The 18,821-nt window shown below is 37.4% G+C and overlaps 1 protein-coding gene across 5 annotated transcripts in view; it reads right to left on the bottom strand.

Moving 5' to 3' along the window:
* Positions 1–17,903, bottom strand: part of adcy2a (adenylate cyclase 2a) — a 43,460-nt gene extending 25,557 nt beyond the window's left edge. For 2 of the 5 annotated variants that reach the window (XM_067510642.1, XM_067510644.1), the window contains exons 1-3: positions 17,298–17,899; positions 14,392–14,589; positions 4,317–4,508 (exon numbers count right to left, since the gene is read on the bottom strand). In XM_067510642.1, coding sequence (XP_067366743.1) covers positions 4,317–4,508; positions 14,392–14,589; positions 17,298–17,828 — 921 coding nt within the window. In that variant the 5' untranslated portion in view covers positions 17,829–17,899. Of the gene's footprint in view, positions 1–4,316; positions 4,509–14,391; positions 14,590–17,297 lie in introns of all 5 variants that reach the window. The other 3 variants (XM_067510646.1, XM_067510643.1, XM_067510645.1) reach the window with 3 other exon arrangements.
* Positions 17,904–18,821: the final 918 nt, after the last annotated feature.

The following is an 18,821-nucleotide window of genomic DNA, read 5'->3' as shown; positions in this document are numbered from 1 at the left end:
CTGGGGTGTGTGTGTGTGTTTACAGTAGTGGAGGTGGGTGGGGGAGTGTAAACCTTTAGATAGATGTGTAATCCTTTTAAGAACCAAGTTCACTAAAGTTGAACTGCATCCTACAAAAAGGTTCATCAAGTGACTCTTGTTGACAATGGAATTTTATGACAAGTGGGCTGCATATCTTGATTAGAGTATATGTTTAAAGTATGATCCACCTTCTGAACTTTTAATATCTGAAAACTTTATTTTTTTAAACTGAAAGTGTATTTATACCTTAATGCTGTCATCTAGAACAAAGGGGAAGCTGTGAATCAATTGGCTGTACAAATCATCTGCATCTCACTGGTACCCAATTACACATAACAGCAGGTTTAGGTCAGGATCTTTGTAAATTGGAGGGGCAAACCTAATCAGGCTAACTGCTGTTACTGGTCTACCATGTGTAGAAAAATGATTAGCATTAAGATTAATGTGAAAATAAACATTGTTTTACTGAACCCTTCAGGAGGTTTCCACAAGCAAAAATGACCACCAATAAATCATTGTCCAAATTCTCCAATTTAAAAAGAGAAAATGAAGTGCAAATTAAGATAATTTTTGGTCCAAGATGGGGTATTTTTATTAATAATTTTCAGTATTGCACCAAGTTTTAAGTCAGTTCAGGTAAAAGCTAGATATTTCAAATTCTACAATCAAATGCATTAGAGAACTTATTGACTTGGAAATAAGAAACCTTTGTTGAATAATGCATGATTAACTTTTAAAAAACATTCAAATGCTTTAATGCAGAACAGTGTAGAAATTGGACACAGTATACTGTATTTCTGCTTCGAGTTGCCATTGAATATCTGTATGATTTTATCATTACAGAGAATAAAGTTTTAGTCAAAAACAATATATTAATGCCACTGGAAAAGGTGACATTAAATATTTCTAAATATCAGATGGATATAAATTTTCACCCTACAGCAAGCTTTCATTTCTTCAATACATGAGTTTGTTCTTTAAGACTAGAATGAGCCTGGACCACCAAGTTTAATGGACTTGGCAAAGTGGAGGTGTCATCGTGGTTCCTTTTCATGTGATGCCCCCCTGAGCAGTCTGTGTGCCCACTTGAACAATGCACAAGATTGTATATATTTATTGACTAAGACACAAATTTATGGTTGTGTCTGACAGACTGGGGGCTTTCCTAAAAACTGCTGAGCAAGTCTAGCATACTTAAATGATCTAAAAATAATTAAATGTTCTCTCATTTAGCTAAAATAAAGACTGAGTTAGGAAAATAAAAACAAAAAGGAGGAAAGCAGAGTACACTGAAAAACAAAAACAAATACAGGAGTGAAGAGTACTGTTTAAATACAAATCGTCATTGAACCAGAACATTTAGTGGTGGTTGTAGAGGCAAAAATCATAAGGTGATGTGATTTTTGCAGTTAACCACCTTGTTAGAGAACAGCACGTTAAGCAGTAAGTACTGAAACACTGAACTGACCTGTGCATTCAAAAGTTTAGAGAGGGTCAAATTAAGTTCACCTGCAAAGGTTATAGCGCATTTCCGGTACATTCTGAAATTTCTCCCCAACTTTTTGTGCGACGTGTATGTACCAATTCATTTCTACAAAAATACAGCTGTACTTTTTAAACTAGTGTAGCTTGCAATATACATACTGGATATTGGTGAAATTCAGTGTAGCCTGTATAATTAAAATCGGCAATTTTAGCTGGTATTTTAAAAAAACTGTAGAGACAAATCTGCCCAGATCTACCAAGAACCATAGCATGTTTTTTATTTCTTCTTCCCAGCTGCTGTGAGGCCACTCTACAGTATCTTGAAAACCAGTCTGCATCAAGTTATGCCATCCAGTATTCCCCTGAAAGTAGAAACCACTCCAGGTGCTGTGTTCAAGGCCACCAAATGTACTTCAATCTGAAGCCTGGTATTGTCACTGCCAGTCCCAAATGTCAAAACATCAAACTCAATGTCAAAATGTAACATTGTGCAGAAAATAAAAATTTTTTGCTGCACGTCTGCTTACTCATGTGAAACCACAGAAGCACTTGTCCTCAATTGGTGTTTTTGTACAATGAGCTGTAACTGATTTAACCTTTGCTGTCTTAAGAACCACCAGCACATTCTTTATGAACAGACAATTAAAATTGTCACTGTAATGAACAACAAATAAAATACTGATAACAGAACACAGAGTAGTCAAGATCTGGCAGAGTCTTTGTTTACAAGTGGGCATGTTCCTTGCCAATGTCACGTCTATCTCAGCATGCCCTCTTGACTGCCAATTGTGCCACAATCTGTTTCCTTGCAACAACGCCATGGTAAATGATAGGCCCCAATTCATTTGGAACCTTTAAACAAGGAAAAGCAAAAAACAAGAAAAGCCCTCTCAATATTTTTTGACATAATTTTACAAAAATAATTGCTTTCCAAAATTTTTACCAAATTCAAAAATTCTCTTAAGGCAGACTCCTAATTTTTTTGTGCTTGCCAAGCACTTTGAATTGGTGGACTAGTGGAGCTGGCATATAGAAACCATGCAGCATACATCCAGGTTGTACGAACACCTAAGCTAAAGTTACACAAACAAGAAACACTACCTGAGACCAATTAACTAGCTATCATAGCACAGCTTACAAAAGGTATTAGAAAATCTTTCTGAAGATTTAGGGGGCAAGTGTGCAAAACATCACTAAGTATTAGGGAAGAATGTGTGTTACCCAATCCATTTATATTGTCAATATGTGCACAATTTTGTTTTTGTCTACAAAGAATTCTTTAAAAGTGTACTGAAAATGTTTTTCTGCAGAGAAAGATGATCTAACCAATGCTTTGAATTTGAGCCCATTCCGATTTATTTTTATAAGAATACTTATCGTTGTCCCTGTGCTTGGAGGGGTTTGTAAAACTGTAACAAACAATCATTTTTTTAAAACACCAGGCTGTTGAATACAGGGTGCCCATCCTTTTGTAATGCCTGTAAATAATCTTGTGGCAGGTATACTGAGTAATGGAAAGGTGTAACATTAAGATAATTAACCTTTTTTGAATAAACTCTTTATTGTGCAGTTACCATACAACTAGGCCAGACTGCAGTCGACCAATATGACAGGCAATAAAGCAGCTAATTATACAAAAAATATGTAAAAATAAATTTCCATTAATTGACTTGTGGGGAGTCACTGCAATGAACACATGGCAAAATATGGTCACTGGCTCTAAAATGTAAAATAGCATCAAAGTCTTGAAGTACAGGATTATCAGTGAGGTATGGCTTTGTGACATACATGTTAAAATTATGCTTTATTATATACATTTGTTGGCTGTAGCCCTAGGTTTATTAACAGCCATTGACTTTAATCTCCATTACCAAAATTCCCTGATATTGTGGTTCCCATGTCTTTCTTAGCATATTCCAACTGCCTGACTGCTTTATGCAATACTGCTGGAAAGACGATGACCTTTTAATAAAGTATTAAAAAAAAAAAATTAGAATTTCTTTCGCTCACCTGGAAGGCTAAATTAGATATAAAGGTCACATTAGTTTGCTAAAAACATGGGGTGGGTACAGATTAAATGGCTGGGAAGGGAAACTGTTCCATTAAGATTCCATCTGGATAATAAAAAAACAACAGCTTTTGTTCCATTTAGTATGGCTCAAGTAGGATATGCATGTAGAATATACAGTATGGTAGTCTTCTCTGTTTGCTAAAACTACAATGAGTTCCTTTAGTGTGTATTGGAATCCATTTAAACCTCTACATGGAAATGAGACCTATGTTTAAGCTTGGGCTTGAAAGCAATATATGGAAACCTCTAGGTAGAATTTGTAGTTTATAAACCCTTATTTGTCTGTTGTCTTTTTAAGTTGATTAGTACTACAAGTTTACTAAATGTTGCTGAGTAAAACAATAAAAATTATACATGTTCTTGGCTGGAACAAGTTACTAACTTTAGCAAGTTACTAGTGCTTGACTGATATGGGTTTTTCAGTGGTTGATTCTGATGCCAAAGCAGATCTTTAGATAAATACAAATACAACTCCTAAATACAACTGAATAATTACAAATAAAAAAGGACTATTATGCTTAACTTAAAATTACATTCAAATATCAAAAGTATCTAAATTATTTCAAGCAATTCAAACTAAATAAGAAAAAAAACAAAACAAAGAAAAAACAAATGAAATTCAATTTTAAAAATAGGATTTGTAGAGCAACAAGAATACTTTACTACATTTTTCAATCATCAAACACACATTCAGTACACATACCATAGCTGAAATTAATACCTTCTACCAAATACTCACTTCTTGTTTTGGGAGTTTTGATAACCTTACCTGCCACACCAATGGCTCCATGTTCTCAGCTGTGGTGGACAGGCAGACACTTAACACAATGGTGTGAGAGGCGGAGGTCAGGGCACTGGCGATGATGGCGTCTCGCATAGAGAACGGGAGCATGGTGTAAACCACAAACACAATAAACAGGAAGAATGACACCTGTAGAGAAAAAAAAATACACTTTGACACACGAAGAGAATGAGCAACAGGGATGCATCCAAAACCAAACAAAATAGTCATGAAAATAAAGTATTACAGTCTGGTGGGCAGGGAAAGAGCATGAATCAAAAGTCCAAGCACCACAGATGATTATGTTTTGTTTTTTTTTTATTTTTTAAATCACCTGCTTCAGTACATCACTGCCATTAAGAAATCAGGAAATAATAATCCAGCCAGTTCAGCGAAGTATATGCCATTATGACACTTTTGATATTATAAAATGACAGGAAGAGAGATTTTGGGGTGATTAAGAATAATTCAATATTGTGCACTAAATATTGAACCATTTATTCATAGTAACTTCAGATGACCTAAGAATCTTGACAGTGGGAAGCAAAAAAAACTGTCTCTCACATCTTAAACCTGCAATCCCTAAAGTAGCATGTGGAGTGGGTCCCATTTAGCCTGAGCTCCACAGACACAGAAACACAAACACAATAGATTTTCTGTTACAGGGTTAAAGAAACTCATCTGCTGCCCTCGTGGATAGAAAGAGGCCAGTCTTCTCACAAGTTGAAGCCAGGTGCCAGTTAACCTTTCCTGAGTTATATGCTAGGGCAGTAGGAAAGCAGGGTTACTATGTAAGGGGCAGTGGGAGTACAGTAACTCTGTTTAAGCTGGAATAGCAGTTCATACATTTGACGTTAACATACAATTCTACACCACTACTTTCCTTATATCTTACAATGCCAGTAAAGATAAATGAAAAAAAACAACAAACATTAATGTGCAACCTTAAAGAAAAATTTTATTCATGTTTGAATTAAAATTGCAAACAATTCAGTGCTGATACACTACAAAAAACACTTTTACTAATTAGTCTAATCATGATATTGTTTCCCACCTTTCTTGAATCTTTAAAAGTGGTTATGGTGTGACCAGTGTGAAAGCAAACGTAAAACAGCAGACTCAGTCGATAACTTTCTGCCTTGCAAAAGAGTAAATGAGCAGAATTTGTTATTCAAGAAGCAAAATACTGCATGCAGGTATAAATACAACCCTGCAACGCATCAGACCGTTCACTTTTGCATTTTGTCATGTTATTTAGCACAAAACAAATTAACAAAACAAAAGGCCATTAACTTCAATTATGTTAAAGTGTAGTTTTGATAGCCCCAAAAACATCTGTGATTCAAAAATTATTTTGATAGAATTCTTGAGAAAACTCTTCATATCAGATTTATTTAAATGTGAGAAATTGGGACTCAGATCATATAGCGTCATCACCTGTGGGGGTAAATATTTGCTTTTTTAATAAAGACCTGAAATAAAGTAACTGAATTGAAAGAGTACTGAAAGAGTATACATTATAATCAATTTTGTATATTTACTGTACAGTTTATATGACAGATGAAGTCCTAAACTGTCTTCTCAAAATGAAATTCAAGATGAATGCAGTTTCTTAGTGTCTCTGAACAGCTGCAAACATTTCAATACTACTAAATGTCAAGACTAAAAAATGTTTTGCACATCACAACAAACAACAGATTGCCACCATCTGTGCTTGACAATGAAAGACATTTACAATTATTTCATGTCTTATTATGCCAACATAAGCAGAAGATTTGGTGCTGTGCTGTTATTCTTTACAGCCTTTAACAAAGGCTGAAAGATGAATAAACATAATTTATTATAAACTGAGACCATGGGCACCAACCATAGTACCAAACATTTTGGTACTATAATGGCAATTGCACTGGGTATTATAATACTACATGGCAGATAAAAATATGACCTAGGTTCATGGACTTTAGGTACAATGTGCTGTTAACGCATATCTTATCTGCTCGCATCCTAAGGTTTTGTGGCAGTCAGGGGTGAAGCTATAAAAGCTTTAAGTTCATTAAGTCTTCAAGTCTGAGTGAGCTACCAACTATAACGCAACAGTGCTTAGTCAATATATTGCTGAAGGGACTAAGAGAAGGTAAAAAAAAAAAACATTATCTAAACATACTATAACCCAAACCTTATACAGGGAGTCTGACCAATGCTGACAGGCCTAAACGGTAAAAACAAAATGTATTATCAGTAAGTCAAACACACAACTATGTTTTATAGACAGTTTCATAATTTTACCCAATATGAAATTACACCTCCTCATACATAACGTACTTATCGGCTTAACACATTTAACAGCTTTTAGTCTGTTGAGTAGTTTCAAAAGCCATGCACAGAATAACAGGAATCCCACGTTGTACAACTTGTTTGCACACAAAAAAAACAATGACAAGTTTTATGTTTAATAAACACCTCTCATGCCTTCTATTATTGTCAAGTTTATTCTTTTTATGTGCCAATTATATAAGCCAAACACTTGTCTAAGACAAGACCCTCTAAAATCCCATGACCGTCGGGTAAAGGCACAATGATTAGTCAGCAAACATGATCATGTTTCTTAGAGTCAAGTTGAATATCTGATCACTTCTTCCTAGTCAATAATGATTTGTCTCTTTGGTCTGGCAGAGGTGAGTGTTGCTTTCTCATTGTGTTAGCAGTTTCTCTTATTGGTCATGGCACAACTATTGCAACCCTCAGCCTGACCTTTGTAACAACTGTGTGTTTTACACAATCACTGAAGCTTATCTTTATAGATCCACAACCTGGCATTTCCATTTTCCCCTTCTATTTAAGCTGTTTACATGACTGCTCCCAATAATAATAATCCCTGCTGCGTGACAGAAAATATAATTTTGAGCCTTCAGAGAAAAAGACCTGTTATGATTTTTTGTTTTAAAGCGAGCATGGGTCCTGCAAAAGATTTGAGTCCAAACAAAAACAGCATCATAGTTGTTTTTGCACCACGACAGCTCCGTAGCTGCAACATTGGTAAATACTAATAGTATACTAAATCTTCTAAAAGTGGGGTAGAGAATGGTAAGCCAGGCCAGGTACAGTATGTGGTTTTCTTTTTACTGTAACCCTATTCATATCTACTGGTCTAGGGTTACAGGCAGAAATTCACTAACTACTGAAAAGCTGAAAGACAGAAACTGAACACTAACAACATGCATGTCATCATCTCTGTGATAGCAAAAGGAAATTTATAGTGGGGCCTAACTGATTAGTCTATTCATTATTGACAAAAATAAAATGAATCAATAGAAGAAACAGTGCAACTTGTGATTAAAAACTGAAAATTTGTCCATTAGTTTATTAAAACGAGCAATTTGAATAAATCTGATTTGGGTATGAGAAAACAAACACTGCTTTCTGATATATCACAGACCAAGCAATTAATTCAATAACTGGGAAAATAATCTACAGGTTAATTTATAATAAAGAACAAATGTTAGTGGCCACCCTTATTAAGTTCAATTCAACTGCACTCCGTTTGTCCACAACCCTGGAAAGAACCATTTCTAGCCTCCCTTTAACACTGCTTCAATGATCTTTAATTAGGACAGTCCTATTTAATCCTTTTCATTTTAAGCTTTTATTCAAATGCAAACAAAGACAGATCGGAAAAGTTTGAGGCAGTTTACTCCCATTCTTAAAAGAAAAAACAAATTCCATATGCTGCAAAGGTAAGAAAAAAAAAGCAGTGGCAACCCAGGTCTGAATGATTAAGCAAGCTCTGAAGCAGAACTGATGCAGGGTGCAATGACTAAATGGGCAACAGTGTGATGTTATAAGACTTAAGACTCTGTCAAACATTTCAGAGAAAATGTCAATGTGCATACTGTAGATCTTTTAGATTTGTTTCCTCTGTTATAAAGTATAATTTATTCACATCATGTCAAAACAATTGAGAGTAGATGTACTGCCTAATACAAGAGAGGTGTTAATAAAATAACATTTACCACAGTGACATAGTTTACCCAGCATCGTCCAGAAAACCCTTATTTCTCCTAAATGAATGCCCAGAAACCTTCTAATGGTATCATGAAACTGTCCCAAGGACTATGGAGAGGCTGCAGGGGGAAAGATACCTGCTGAGCTATTCTGCATGCTTGATATGTGATGCAGTAAAAAAAAAAAAAGCAGTCAGGGGCTTCAGTCACTGTGCTCAAGACAGGCACATAAGTTACTCTCTGGTAGTTAAGTGGACAAGGCTTTTTGTGGTCCATCATGGTACAGTCCACTCTGCTTCTGCCCCATTAATCAATTCCTTGATAATGACACTAAGAAGGGTTCATAAAACAAATTATAGAAATGGAGCATCAGATTACATCAGGCTTTTAGTCTGCAGTCTGTGGCTGAGATTAGTTTACGGTTTCCAGGGTGGAGGGTTGTGTGTCTATATTAGCAAGTGCTGTGTCTGTCAGTCTTCTCTTTCACCATTAAAGAAAACATGCTTTTTTATTTGAAGATATATTCACAAAATCTGAATTTAAAAAAAGGTTAATCTAATGCATTCATATTGAAGACACGAATTTAAATGAGAAGAAATAATCAGAGAAAGTGTTAATGTATAGTCTTTACATGTTATCCTGCATCTCCCTCTGTCCCTCTCTGCCTTACTCTGTTTAGTTTCTGCACTATTTTTGCCATCTACCATCTTCTTTATTCCAACAAGACATGCCTTTTCACCCCACCTCAACTTCCTCCCACTTCTGTCTTAAAGCCTACATATTTACAGAGTATGTGAGTTTGTTTGTGACAGTGAGGGATCGAGAGAGACTGAGAGGAAGATGGGAGAAGACAACGCAGGGTCCAAATATCTGCCAGTGAGGGTTAGAGGCAGGACCACATAGATAAGCCTCTCTTTACTGTCAGCAGACAGATAACTTTGTGGAGGCAGCGTAAGCATCCAGTTCATTTCAGGTTTGCAAATGGAAAGTGTACTGTATATAAAACTAATTCTGAGAGGGCACAACATAGTTGAGGGAATATTTAGAGGTTCTGTGTTTCTTTACCCGCAAATGTACTGTACTGTCACAATGCAGTCTATTCTTACTACCACTTGTTCTCTCACTCTCTTAATCAATGTCAACACAAATAATGCAGGCATTCTCATAACCTATCTAGGGAACCTCATTCATGCCAATGGAGTTATTAAACTTATGGAGGACATTTTTCTTCAATCTGCAGCAAAATTGTAAGTTAAACACATTAAATTACAAGCCATTTACTGCAGAGTATAAGTCTAGTTATATTTCTAGCATGTAAAGCCACAGAAAATTGCAGCAGGAAAAACTGTTTGCAAAAGCCGGAAATATTGTATGATTTTAGCAAATTATTTGTCATTACCACTCGATGAGAATTATAATAGTTTTTTAAATTCAATAAAAATCTTGGGGCGGCTGAAGCTGAGTTGGTTAGTCAGTCGTTCACAGACCACAGGGTCAGTGGTTCAATTCCCGGTCCTGCTATATGTCAAAGTGTCTCTGGACAAGACAGTGAACAAATCAACACCCCCTTCCCAGCCCCAGCTGTGCAGTGCTGGTCCATGCCCCGTAGAAATTGGGGAGGATTGTGTCAGGAAGGGCATTCGGCATAAAAACTGTGCCAAATCAACATGATCCGCTGTGGCAACCCTGAACTCATGGGATAAGCCCAAAGGACAAAAAAATAAATACATTAAAACATAAAACAAAATCTTGTTTTGGCAATAGTAAGTGACAACATAAAAAAAAAATGTCGTAGCGCACACTAGTATGTGTAATTTATCGATTGGTGTAATTTTATATAGTCATCAGGATAAGCTGTTACTGGGATTTTATCCGCAGGTCCTTTTGACTCATTAGATTTACTTAATAATATAAATTAAGCCGCCCTCAAACCTTTATGCTCCTAAAAGCCCTTCTTCCCTACCCTCTCATACAACGAGCCGTTTGTTAAAAATTCATACATTTTGGCATTGGACAACAAAAGAACAAAGACCGTTGCTTACAATGGAGCCAAATTGATAACAGCAGTTTGGATAAGGGTTAGTTACAAAAATATATCAGGGCTAAGGTAGTGTTTATGTGCAGCACATGACTGGTTAAAATAACATCAGCAACTGTTTCACACTGGATTTGATTTTTGGTTTTCTTGAAAGTCCTGTTTGTGCCCAATCCATTTACTACAGTTGCTAGATGTCACCACATGACATTACTTATTTCTTGGGCCTTTTTGGCAGCTGGTACTAATTACATTTCGGTCATCATTTCAGGAGGACAGTCTCGAATTGACAACCCCCTAGTATGATCTACATTTCAATATTTACTGCTATTTTTCCAGCTGTAGCACTGTCCTTGTCATGGTGCCTCAGTGGAAATCCTGTTCCACACCATTGACTTTCCCTCTTACTCCATCACCCTGTCACCACAATGTCTTGTTCCAGCCAATTCTCTTCCTTAGATTTATTGCTTACCTTTGCAGACATGATACATGGAGTATGTGGTTCTATTTTGCAAGAGAAGCGTGACGATCACATCCTTTATCAAAAAGCAAGGATAAAGACTTCAACAGGTTATAAAATTTCAGCTCTTCACCCCATAAGTATGTCATTATCATGCTCCATTTATCATACTGTGAGCAATTCACCACAGTGGATTAATCACATTATAAATCTTGAAACCACTTGTCTACAAATTTTGAACCGCTGGAAATTGAGCTGAAAACTTTTTTAAACAAGAAATTTGAGTTTTTGACTTAAATATCAAAAAGAATTTGCATCAGAAATGTTTACCTTCACTAGCCAGCAATAGCAACACTATGTGACAACTATAGTCTTTAATAATCTTAGGACTATGGATGACAGGCAACGTCGCTGTTTTAATCCCCTACTTTTCGTGGCCAACTTCCCGCTGCAGCACCCAACACATTTAATTAACTGACTTTTACTTTACCTCCCTCACTTTACCAGTTTATTTTCTGGAGCAGACATCCACTTAGCAACTGCACAGTAAGACCAAGATGATCATAGATTCAAAGACTCTGTTCTTAATATAATTGGTTGTTAAGCAAATGCATGTTTTTAAGCTCAAAAGATAGAGCTTCAAAAGCAAGGAGGGCAGCATTTTCTAATGTTTCTTTTGGTTAATATACAAAATAATTCAATTTCAATGCCACTTATAGCATACATTTGCAATGTAATTTGGCACCAAATATGTCCACTCTGCTCCACCCAGTCCTTCCACTCCCTGTACTGCTGTGCTCTTCCAGTGCTTCAGGTATTAGTGATTACCCAATAATAACACCTGAGAATACTGCAAATCTTAGTAATCAAACCAAATGTTGAAACTTTTTTAATGGTTAAAAGGGTAAGCCCAGCTAAAAACAAGCTTCAGAAGCAATCCTACTTATTTGGGTTTTAAGCAGTAAACAAAAATTAAAAATAACAAAAAAAGACATTTCCAAGCTTTTATTACGACTGATACTTTTAGTAGTACTAATTTTTAGAATGCAAAGCACAACATTGTGGCACTGTTAGAGGGAAGTGGTATACATAAGAGAAATACTGTAAATTTATATCAAAAGTGACAAAAATTGGAGGGACAACGTGGCAGATTATTACTTTTGTTTCTATTTAAAGAAAACCTCAATGCAAGTTCTTACCTCTCTAACTTGACAGCTTTAGTGCTAATGTTACTGAGCATGAAAAACTGTTGTTCACACACTGTATATGTAACACTGCTATGAAGAAACTGATATTATTTGGTTCCCTAGTTAAAACCAGGTGAAGCTCTACCCATTCAATAACATGAAATCTGTGACCCCATTACCTGCATCCATAAAGCAATAAAGCAGAACATCACAAGAATTGAAAGAGTCACTTGTCTAATCACAAGATATTTTTGGCACTTTTGGTGAGGCTGAGTGCTTTTTTACTAGGAAATATAAAAAACTACTCCTTTTCAGTATGGACACTAATGTGTCTCAAGGAAGCCCAACTTATCCCGGGTTAATGGCAACAGCACGTGTACTGTACATTATTCAAAGTATTTTCATTTCTGAGTGCAGAAAGAGATGTGACTTAACGACGTAATTTCAATGATACCTCTCTCATTTCGAGCACTGTAAATATATTATAAACTAAGGTCAAGCAAAGTGAGAACACTAATGATTATTTTCCTTACTCTATAATATGGCAGCCACAAAAAAATAAAATAAAATAAAATAAAATAGTGCCCTGCCAATAAGCAATACTATCTTTTTAGAAATGCGTTAATTAACAACTCCCTTGCTTTGACTGGAAATTATAAAGACATAATTGACTAACATTTCTAGCAAGTAGAAAAAAAAGGAATGAATGGAGTGGAGTGTGAATGAGTATCTTTGGCTACCCCTGCCTAGTAGACAAGTCCAAATAAGTCTTTCAACTGTCTTTCCTGTTGAATGAGTAGATAGACTTTTTATGAGCCTGTTCGCATTAAGCAATAATGAACCCTCAGCAGTTTTGATTACATTAGATGGAGATTCATATCTAAAGTTCAGGAGCGGGATCAAACCTCAAACACTCCTGCTCCTGTCGATCTATAAACCCCCTCCTCCTGCTGCTGCGATCGTCAGAGGATTCTCATTTTCGTACGTATAACTTTGCGAAGTCTATACTACCAGCAATTACGATCTCGAAAGACCAAATCACCTCATCTAGCCGATCGTCTGACCCGCGGCCTCGTTGCTCACGGTCGTCATCCCGTCTATGAACTTGAAGACTTTACCTGAAGCTCCTCAAACAACAGAGAAAACGTCCAAACGTTCTCGTCATCCCGCCAGTCACCTCAGTCTGCCCCGGGAACCACCGCGGAGCCACATCTTCAACAGAGGCAGCCACAAGGACGACCAGCCATCTCAAGCTCCCTCCCGACTTTTTCTTAAACGCCCCGAACAGTTAAGTGGGAAATTCCACGCAAATCGAGGTCAACCACGTTACACGCCATATTCAGAGCTGTCGTCTCGGCTCCCACGCGCTGTCCTCATCTGGGTGATTACCTACACCTGCGTACGTGACGTCATCACAGTCCAGCGTTTAACCCGGCAAAGTATCACTAAGCCACTATGACGTGGTTTTGCCGTTCACCTCGAGGCCGTCTCCACAAAGATGGAACAGTTGAGACAGTACAAAATTCCCACGTGCTACAGTCAGTTCCAGAAGACTTGCAAACACCGTGCGCATGTAGTTAATGTACACCAGCTTCCGTTGAATTCAACAGGCTTTGGGTTGCCAATTTTGCTCTATTCCTTAATCACGCACATCCTCTTTGTTAAGCACCAGGATGCCAGGTCTAGAGCAGCATCTACATCTACCTCTCTCAGGCACCAGGATGGCACTTTTACATTTTGTCCCCTTAACTTCTGCTACTTCCTCAGACAAAGGATGCCAGCTTTTATTTTTCTTAGTTTCCTCAACTACGGTTCTTCTATTTTTCCCAGGCACCCAGATGCCAGGTTTTCATATAGCATAGGCATCTTACCTACTTTTACTCCCCTCAGGCACAGGGATGTCTCATTCACATATTTCTATTTCATACTAACTACTATATTTTCATGCACCACAAACGCCAAGTTGTATATTCATAGTTTACCTTAACCACTAATTATTAAACAGAGCCACCAGAATGCCAGGTTGTATATTCTTAGTATACAAACTTACAAAAAAAAAAAAATGAGCAAGTGGCAGAAAAACCTTTAGCTTATCTCTGTGTTTACATGCTTCCATTTGCCCAAGTTCATTTTACTGGCATACAACAGGGCATTCTTAATGAGATGATACTTCTTTTGAACCATGTGCTGTACTGTATGTTCAAAGTTACCATGTTGTACTTCGTTTACCCACACAACATTTCTAGTAAAAGTGCTCATTAAAACCAGGAGAATCACATCAAATATAATTACAGAATGTACCCCATGTTCCTTTACAGCTTATTCACCAAACAATGCATTGGTGTCTTACCTGATCCCATGGACAGATGATCCCACCAGAAAACATAAAAAGGTAACCCATGGCAACCAAACAGCCCCAAATGACCAGGGAGAAAACACGCAGAAGCTTCTTGAAGATGGACTCAATGCAGACAAGTACAAACACTGCCAGGAAGACTGCGAGCGCTGTGGGCACAGTGATTACAAAGGCCACATGGTCCTCAATGTTCTGAAAATGGACAGAATAAAAAAGAACAACATAAGAGAGAGAAAGAGAAACAGAGATGTGGACAGACAATTTAAGAAATGCAAAGAAGATATGTAATTTATCAAAGAACTGAAGAATATTCAGAGTAAAAACTAGGTTTGCCTGAGAGAGATCTAAATAAAGAAAATAATGAAATTTAAAAGACTTGTCTTGAGGGGGTATGAAACAGTGTTATAAAAAGCCACTCCTCTCGCTCCATCTCTGTAGTGTCCTGAAAATACAAACAACCAAAGCAGACATGTGACTCACCCAGAGAAGCAGTAAATACAGGGGGGAAAAAAAACGTTTCTACTAGAGATATTTGGATCCGGTCCTGGGGTGAGCATTGGGGTCATTTATTGGCTAATGTAAAGCTGATTAAAGTCTGACATTTTTGTTGCTGTAGTGTAATGTCTGCATCTATCCACATATTTCTGAGCAAGGTAGTCACTTAAGCCCACGAAGGACAGATATATATATATGTATAGATATGCAAAAGTTTAAATAATTTCATCTTGGTACTCAATTATACTCTATTTATTCTTAGATACCCTAATCAAATCCTTTAGTTTCGGCTATATGTAGGCTTTCAATGTGTCTTTGTGCTTAGTAATTAAGTCAGATTTAGCATACGATTCACAATTTCTTTATTATTTCAAATGGTTCCTATTCTACACAGCTACAGTATTTTAGTACATGTGTTAAGAATATCTAAAGTAAAAACACTGCACATGCAAAGATATCAGAAAAATTCAGCTGAGAAAAAAAGCCCCTAGTGTTAACCAGCAGCAAAGTTGAAGTCACATCCATTATGGATTCGCTGCTGCCTTTTTGAAATACACTCAGATTTGAAAGTTCTAATAAAATTTTCAGGAGTTTTTTTTTTTTTTGGGGGGGGGGGGGGGGGGGGGGGGGGGGTTCCTCCTTGGTAAGAGGATAGTGCTCATTTGTGCTGCTGCCTTTGCTGGGCTTTACCCCTTTTCTGCTGGTATGATGAGGGATGGCACAGTGTCAGGACATAGACAGGTGGACAGCTGTGCTGCATCTGGATAAGCGGGCAAGATATTATGTAAAATGCATTGATATCAAACATTTAAACCATTTTTTATGCTTTGTTTTTAATCGGTTTAGTAAACTGTAATAGATGCTGTTCATTTACAATACAATATTGTCTTGTTTTATTTATATGTTGCAGCTTTCAGAAATGATCTGTTTTGCTGTCAGTCTTTGTCACAATATGTCTATTTGCACTTTTCATTCTCTTCTTCTTCTTTCCCGCTCCTTCTCTAGCCCCCACCCCCACCTGTCCTTTTTCTCTTGCACAGAGTGAATTCACTGGGACAGAGGAGGATGTGTGTAGCGGCAGAGAGCCACAGAGAGTTTGTCTCGCTCAGAGCAGAGCTCCAAAACAGCACAGGATTTAGGTCAACCAACTAGTAAGATGGAGGGATGATAAGATTCAAATGAAACAGAATTATGAGGTGAGAGAGGAGACAGGTATGAGAATGGAGGGAAATAAATGATAGAGGATTAAAAAAAAACAAGTTAGCAGCATAGACATATTAAGCACAGAGATCGAGCATAAATAACAGGATGTAAACTAAACAGTGGCCTACAGGAAAACACATACTGAGATGTTTGCTCATTGAAAGACTACAGAAATGCACATTGTTTTTGTAGGATAATATCTTGTGAGAATACCCTCACAATATATGACATCTTTAACACAATTACCGAATGCAGGTTGGATTAGTAAATTGAAAATGAAAATATAAATGAGGTAATCCATAGGGAACATCCACTAGCTGTAGCAAATGTCATAAATCAAATGACTGACGAATTATGATAAACCACCCAGAAATGTTACTAATATAATTGTTCTCTTTTCTTATCTTTTTAATCTAGAGACTTCATTTGTTGAGTAATTTGTTGACTAATCACCCAACATAAATGGAAAGCCACTCTCCCATTCCCTAACACTGGAAATAATAAAAAGTTATATTAATACATTCTGTAAAAATTAGATTAGACTGAGTTAATGTATAAATTAAAAAAAACCAATGCATTATTTTAGATACAGTATCAGATTATTTAGCTGTTAAATCCAAGCCAGACAAAATTAAAACTTACAAATCTTACTTTTTGAATATTGGAGTCCTTTTTATTTGTCAGAATGTTTATTTATCTGAACGTTTATTTTACAGAGCCATGCCACAACTGAATTTCGTTTTCTCAGGGTTTTAGAGCAAAGAAAACACTCAAATTTGTAAAAGAAGGAAAGAGATCCCTTCTGCAGGTCAGCCAACCATGAGCTTATACAATAACTAAGTCCCTTATCCCCCTCCTTACTTTTATCTCACCCATCTCTTCACATTAGTGCTGCCATGAGGACCACATGCTGTGATACCATGCCTTGTGTGCATATAGATGTGACACAAGCACAGTTGTATGTCTGTGCACTTTTGACAAGCTGCCTTCTGTGTGTGCATGTGCACATATGCACAATTGTAAGCACATGACTGGCATGTCAGTTTGTGTGACCCATTTCCATGCATGCTTGTAGAATATATGAGAGACTAGAGAATGTTTGCACACGCACACACACACACACACACTCACACGCACACACACACACACACACACACACGCCAGCATGTACCATGCATCTGTCTGTGTTACATTGAGCTTACCAGTCCTGAAGCAAAGAACACGGTCAACAGAGCCAGGCAGGCTCCCATCACAATGAGCAGCAGAAACACAATCAAAGGATGCTGCTGGCTCATACAGTAGTAGGATTCATAGAGCCAGTCCGGGGACTTCTTCTCCTGACCTTCTGCTCCTTTATCTCCTTCACCTGACTTCCCTGCCCTGTCCAGGAGATACCACTTCGTCCTTGTTGCCTCTTGCCACATAGATCTTGGAGCCGAGAAGGAGAAAGAGGAGTGAGGGAAAACAGAGGACGTGGTTACTGCTGAGGTATTAGTAGTTTCTACCACAGACAAGGAGCAATTGCTCTGTTCCGCTCTCTTGCTCTTTTTGTTTCTGTTAGGGACCCCGTAGTGAGAGCTCCTGGTCTCTAATGTATCCTTTGGTTCCTCGGTCACCTCTTCTCTTAAGTCCTTCAGGCGGAGACAACTAAAAGCTGAGGGTGATTCTGAGTCAGACGCAGTGTGCACTGGCCGGAGAGGTGGCAAGAACGCACCAAGGGTAGAGTGCAGCATCCTCTTCTTTCTTCTCCTGCCAACATGTTGGAGTGGGAAATGAAGGGGAGCGCAGAGACTGTGCTCTTTAGTGAGAGAGAAAAATGGGAGGGAAGTGAAGGGAAAGGGGAGGGAGAGAGGGCTAAGGGGGAGGGGAGGAGAAAAAGAAGATGCAGCACCAGGGAGAAGTCAGTGAGTAAGAGAGAGAAAGAACTAACTGTTTGGACTCGGTGGAGATAAAAAGTGCAGCTTACTCCCAAAGATGATGCTCATTTTTTTAACAGACACACCTTATGTTCCCTTCTCACTCAATTTACAACACAAATGGAAGCAATGTCAACCGCATATATCTTTCGGCTGAAGACAACTATGCATTAGGGCTGCATAATATTTAAATAATTTACTTTGCACTGTGATATATATTGTGATATGACTTGATATGACTTGAGTGGCTCTATTTGAGAATAAATATTTATCGTGGACAGATTGGAATAATTTTGTAAGCTGGTGCATCTACACTCTGTTGCATTCTTTCTCACCCTCTTGTCTCCTTTTCGCTTCATCCATTTTGAAATATGAATTGCCTCTGTTTAATAATCTTACAGTGTACAAAGCAGGAGTGACACATGCAGTGTGGACACAGGTTAAAAACACATCATGACCAACTGAATGGTTAAATGGTTAAATGCGATATAAAATTAGTAAAGATGCACAACTAACTATTTACACTTTGATCTTTAGTTTCACATCACTATTTGTAATTAATATGTCCTATAATATCTGTCCTATCTTACAGTTTGCTAGCCTTTGCAAATTTTGGTTATAGCTGTCACTGTTAGAAACACTATTAGAGGATAAATTTGTCAGGATAAAAAGATCTGAATTAGATATGTAAGGTTCCAACATTAGCACTGCTAGTATTTGTAGACAAGGGGGAACCCTGGCAGACTTCCCTTGTACATCACTCAAGGAAAATGAGAAGCATATGTGTATTCATTATTGAGTTTGGTGTAT

This window comes from Channa argus, chromosome 7, assembly GCF_033026475.1.
Source record: "Channa argus isolate prfri chromosome 7, Channa argus male v1.0, whole genome shotgun sequence".
Classification (NCBI taxonomy): domain Eukaryota; kingdom Metazoa; phylum Chordata; class Actinopteri; order Anabantiformes; family Channidae; genus Channa; species Channa argus.
This window is presented reverse-complemented; position numbering and strand designations above follow the sequence as displayed.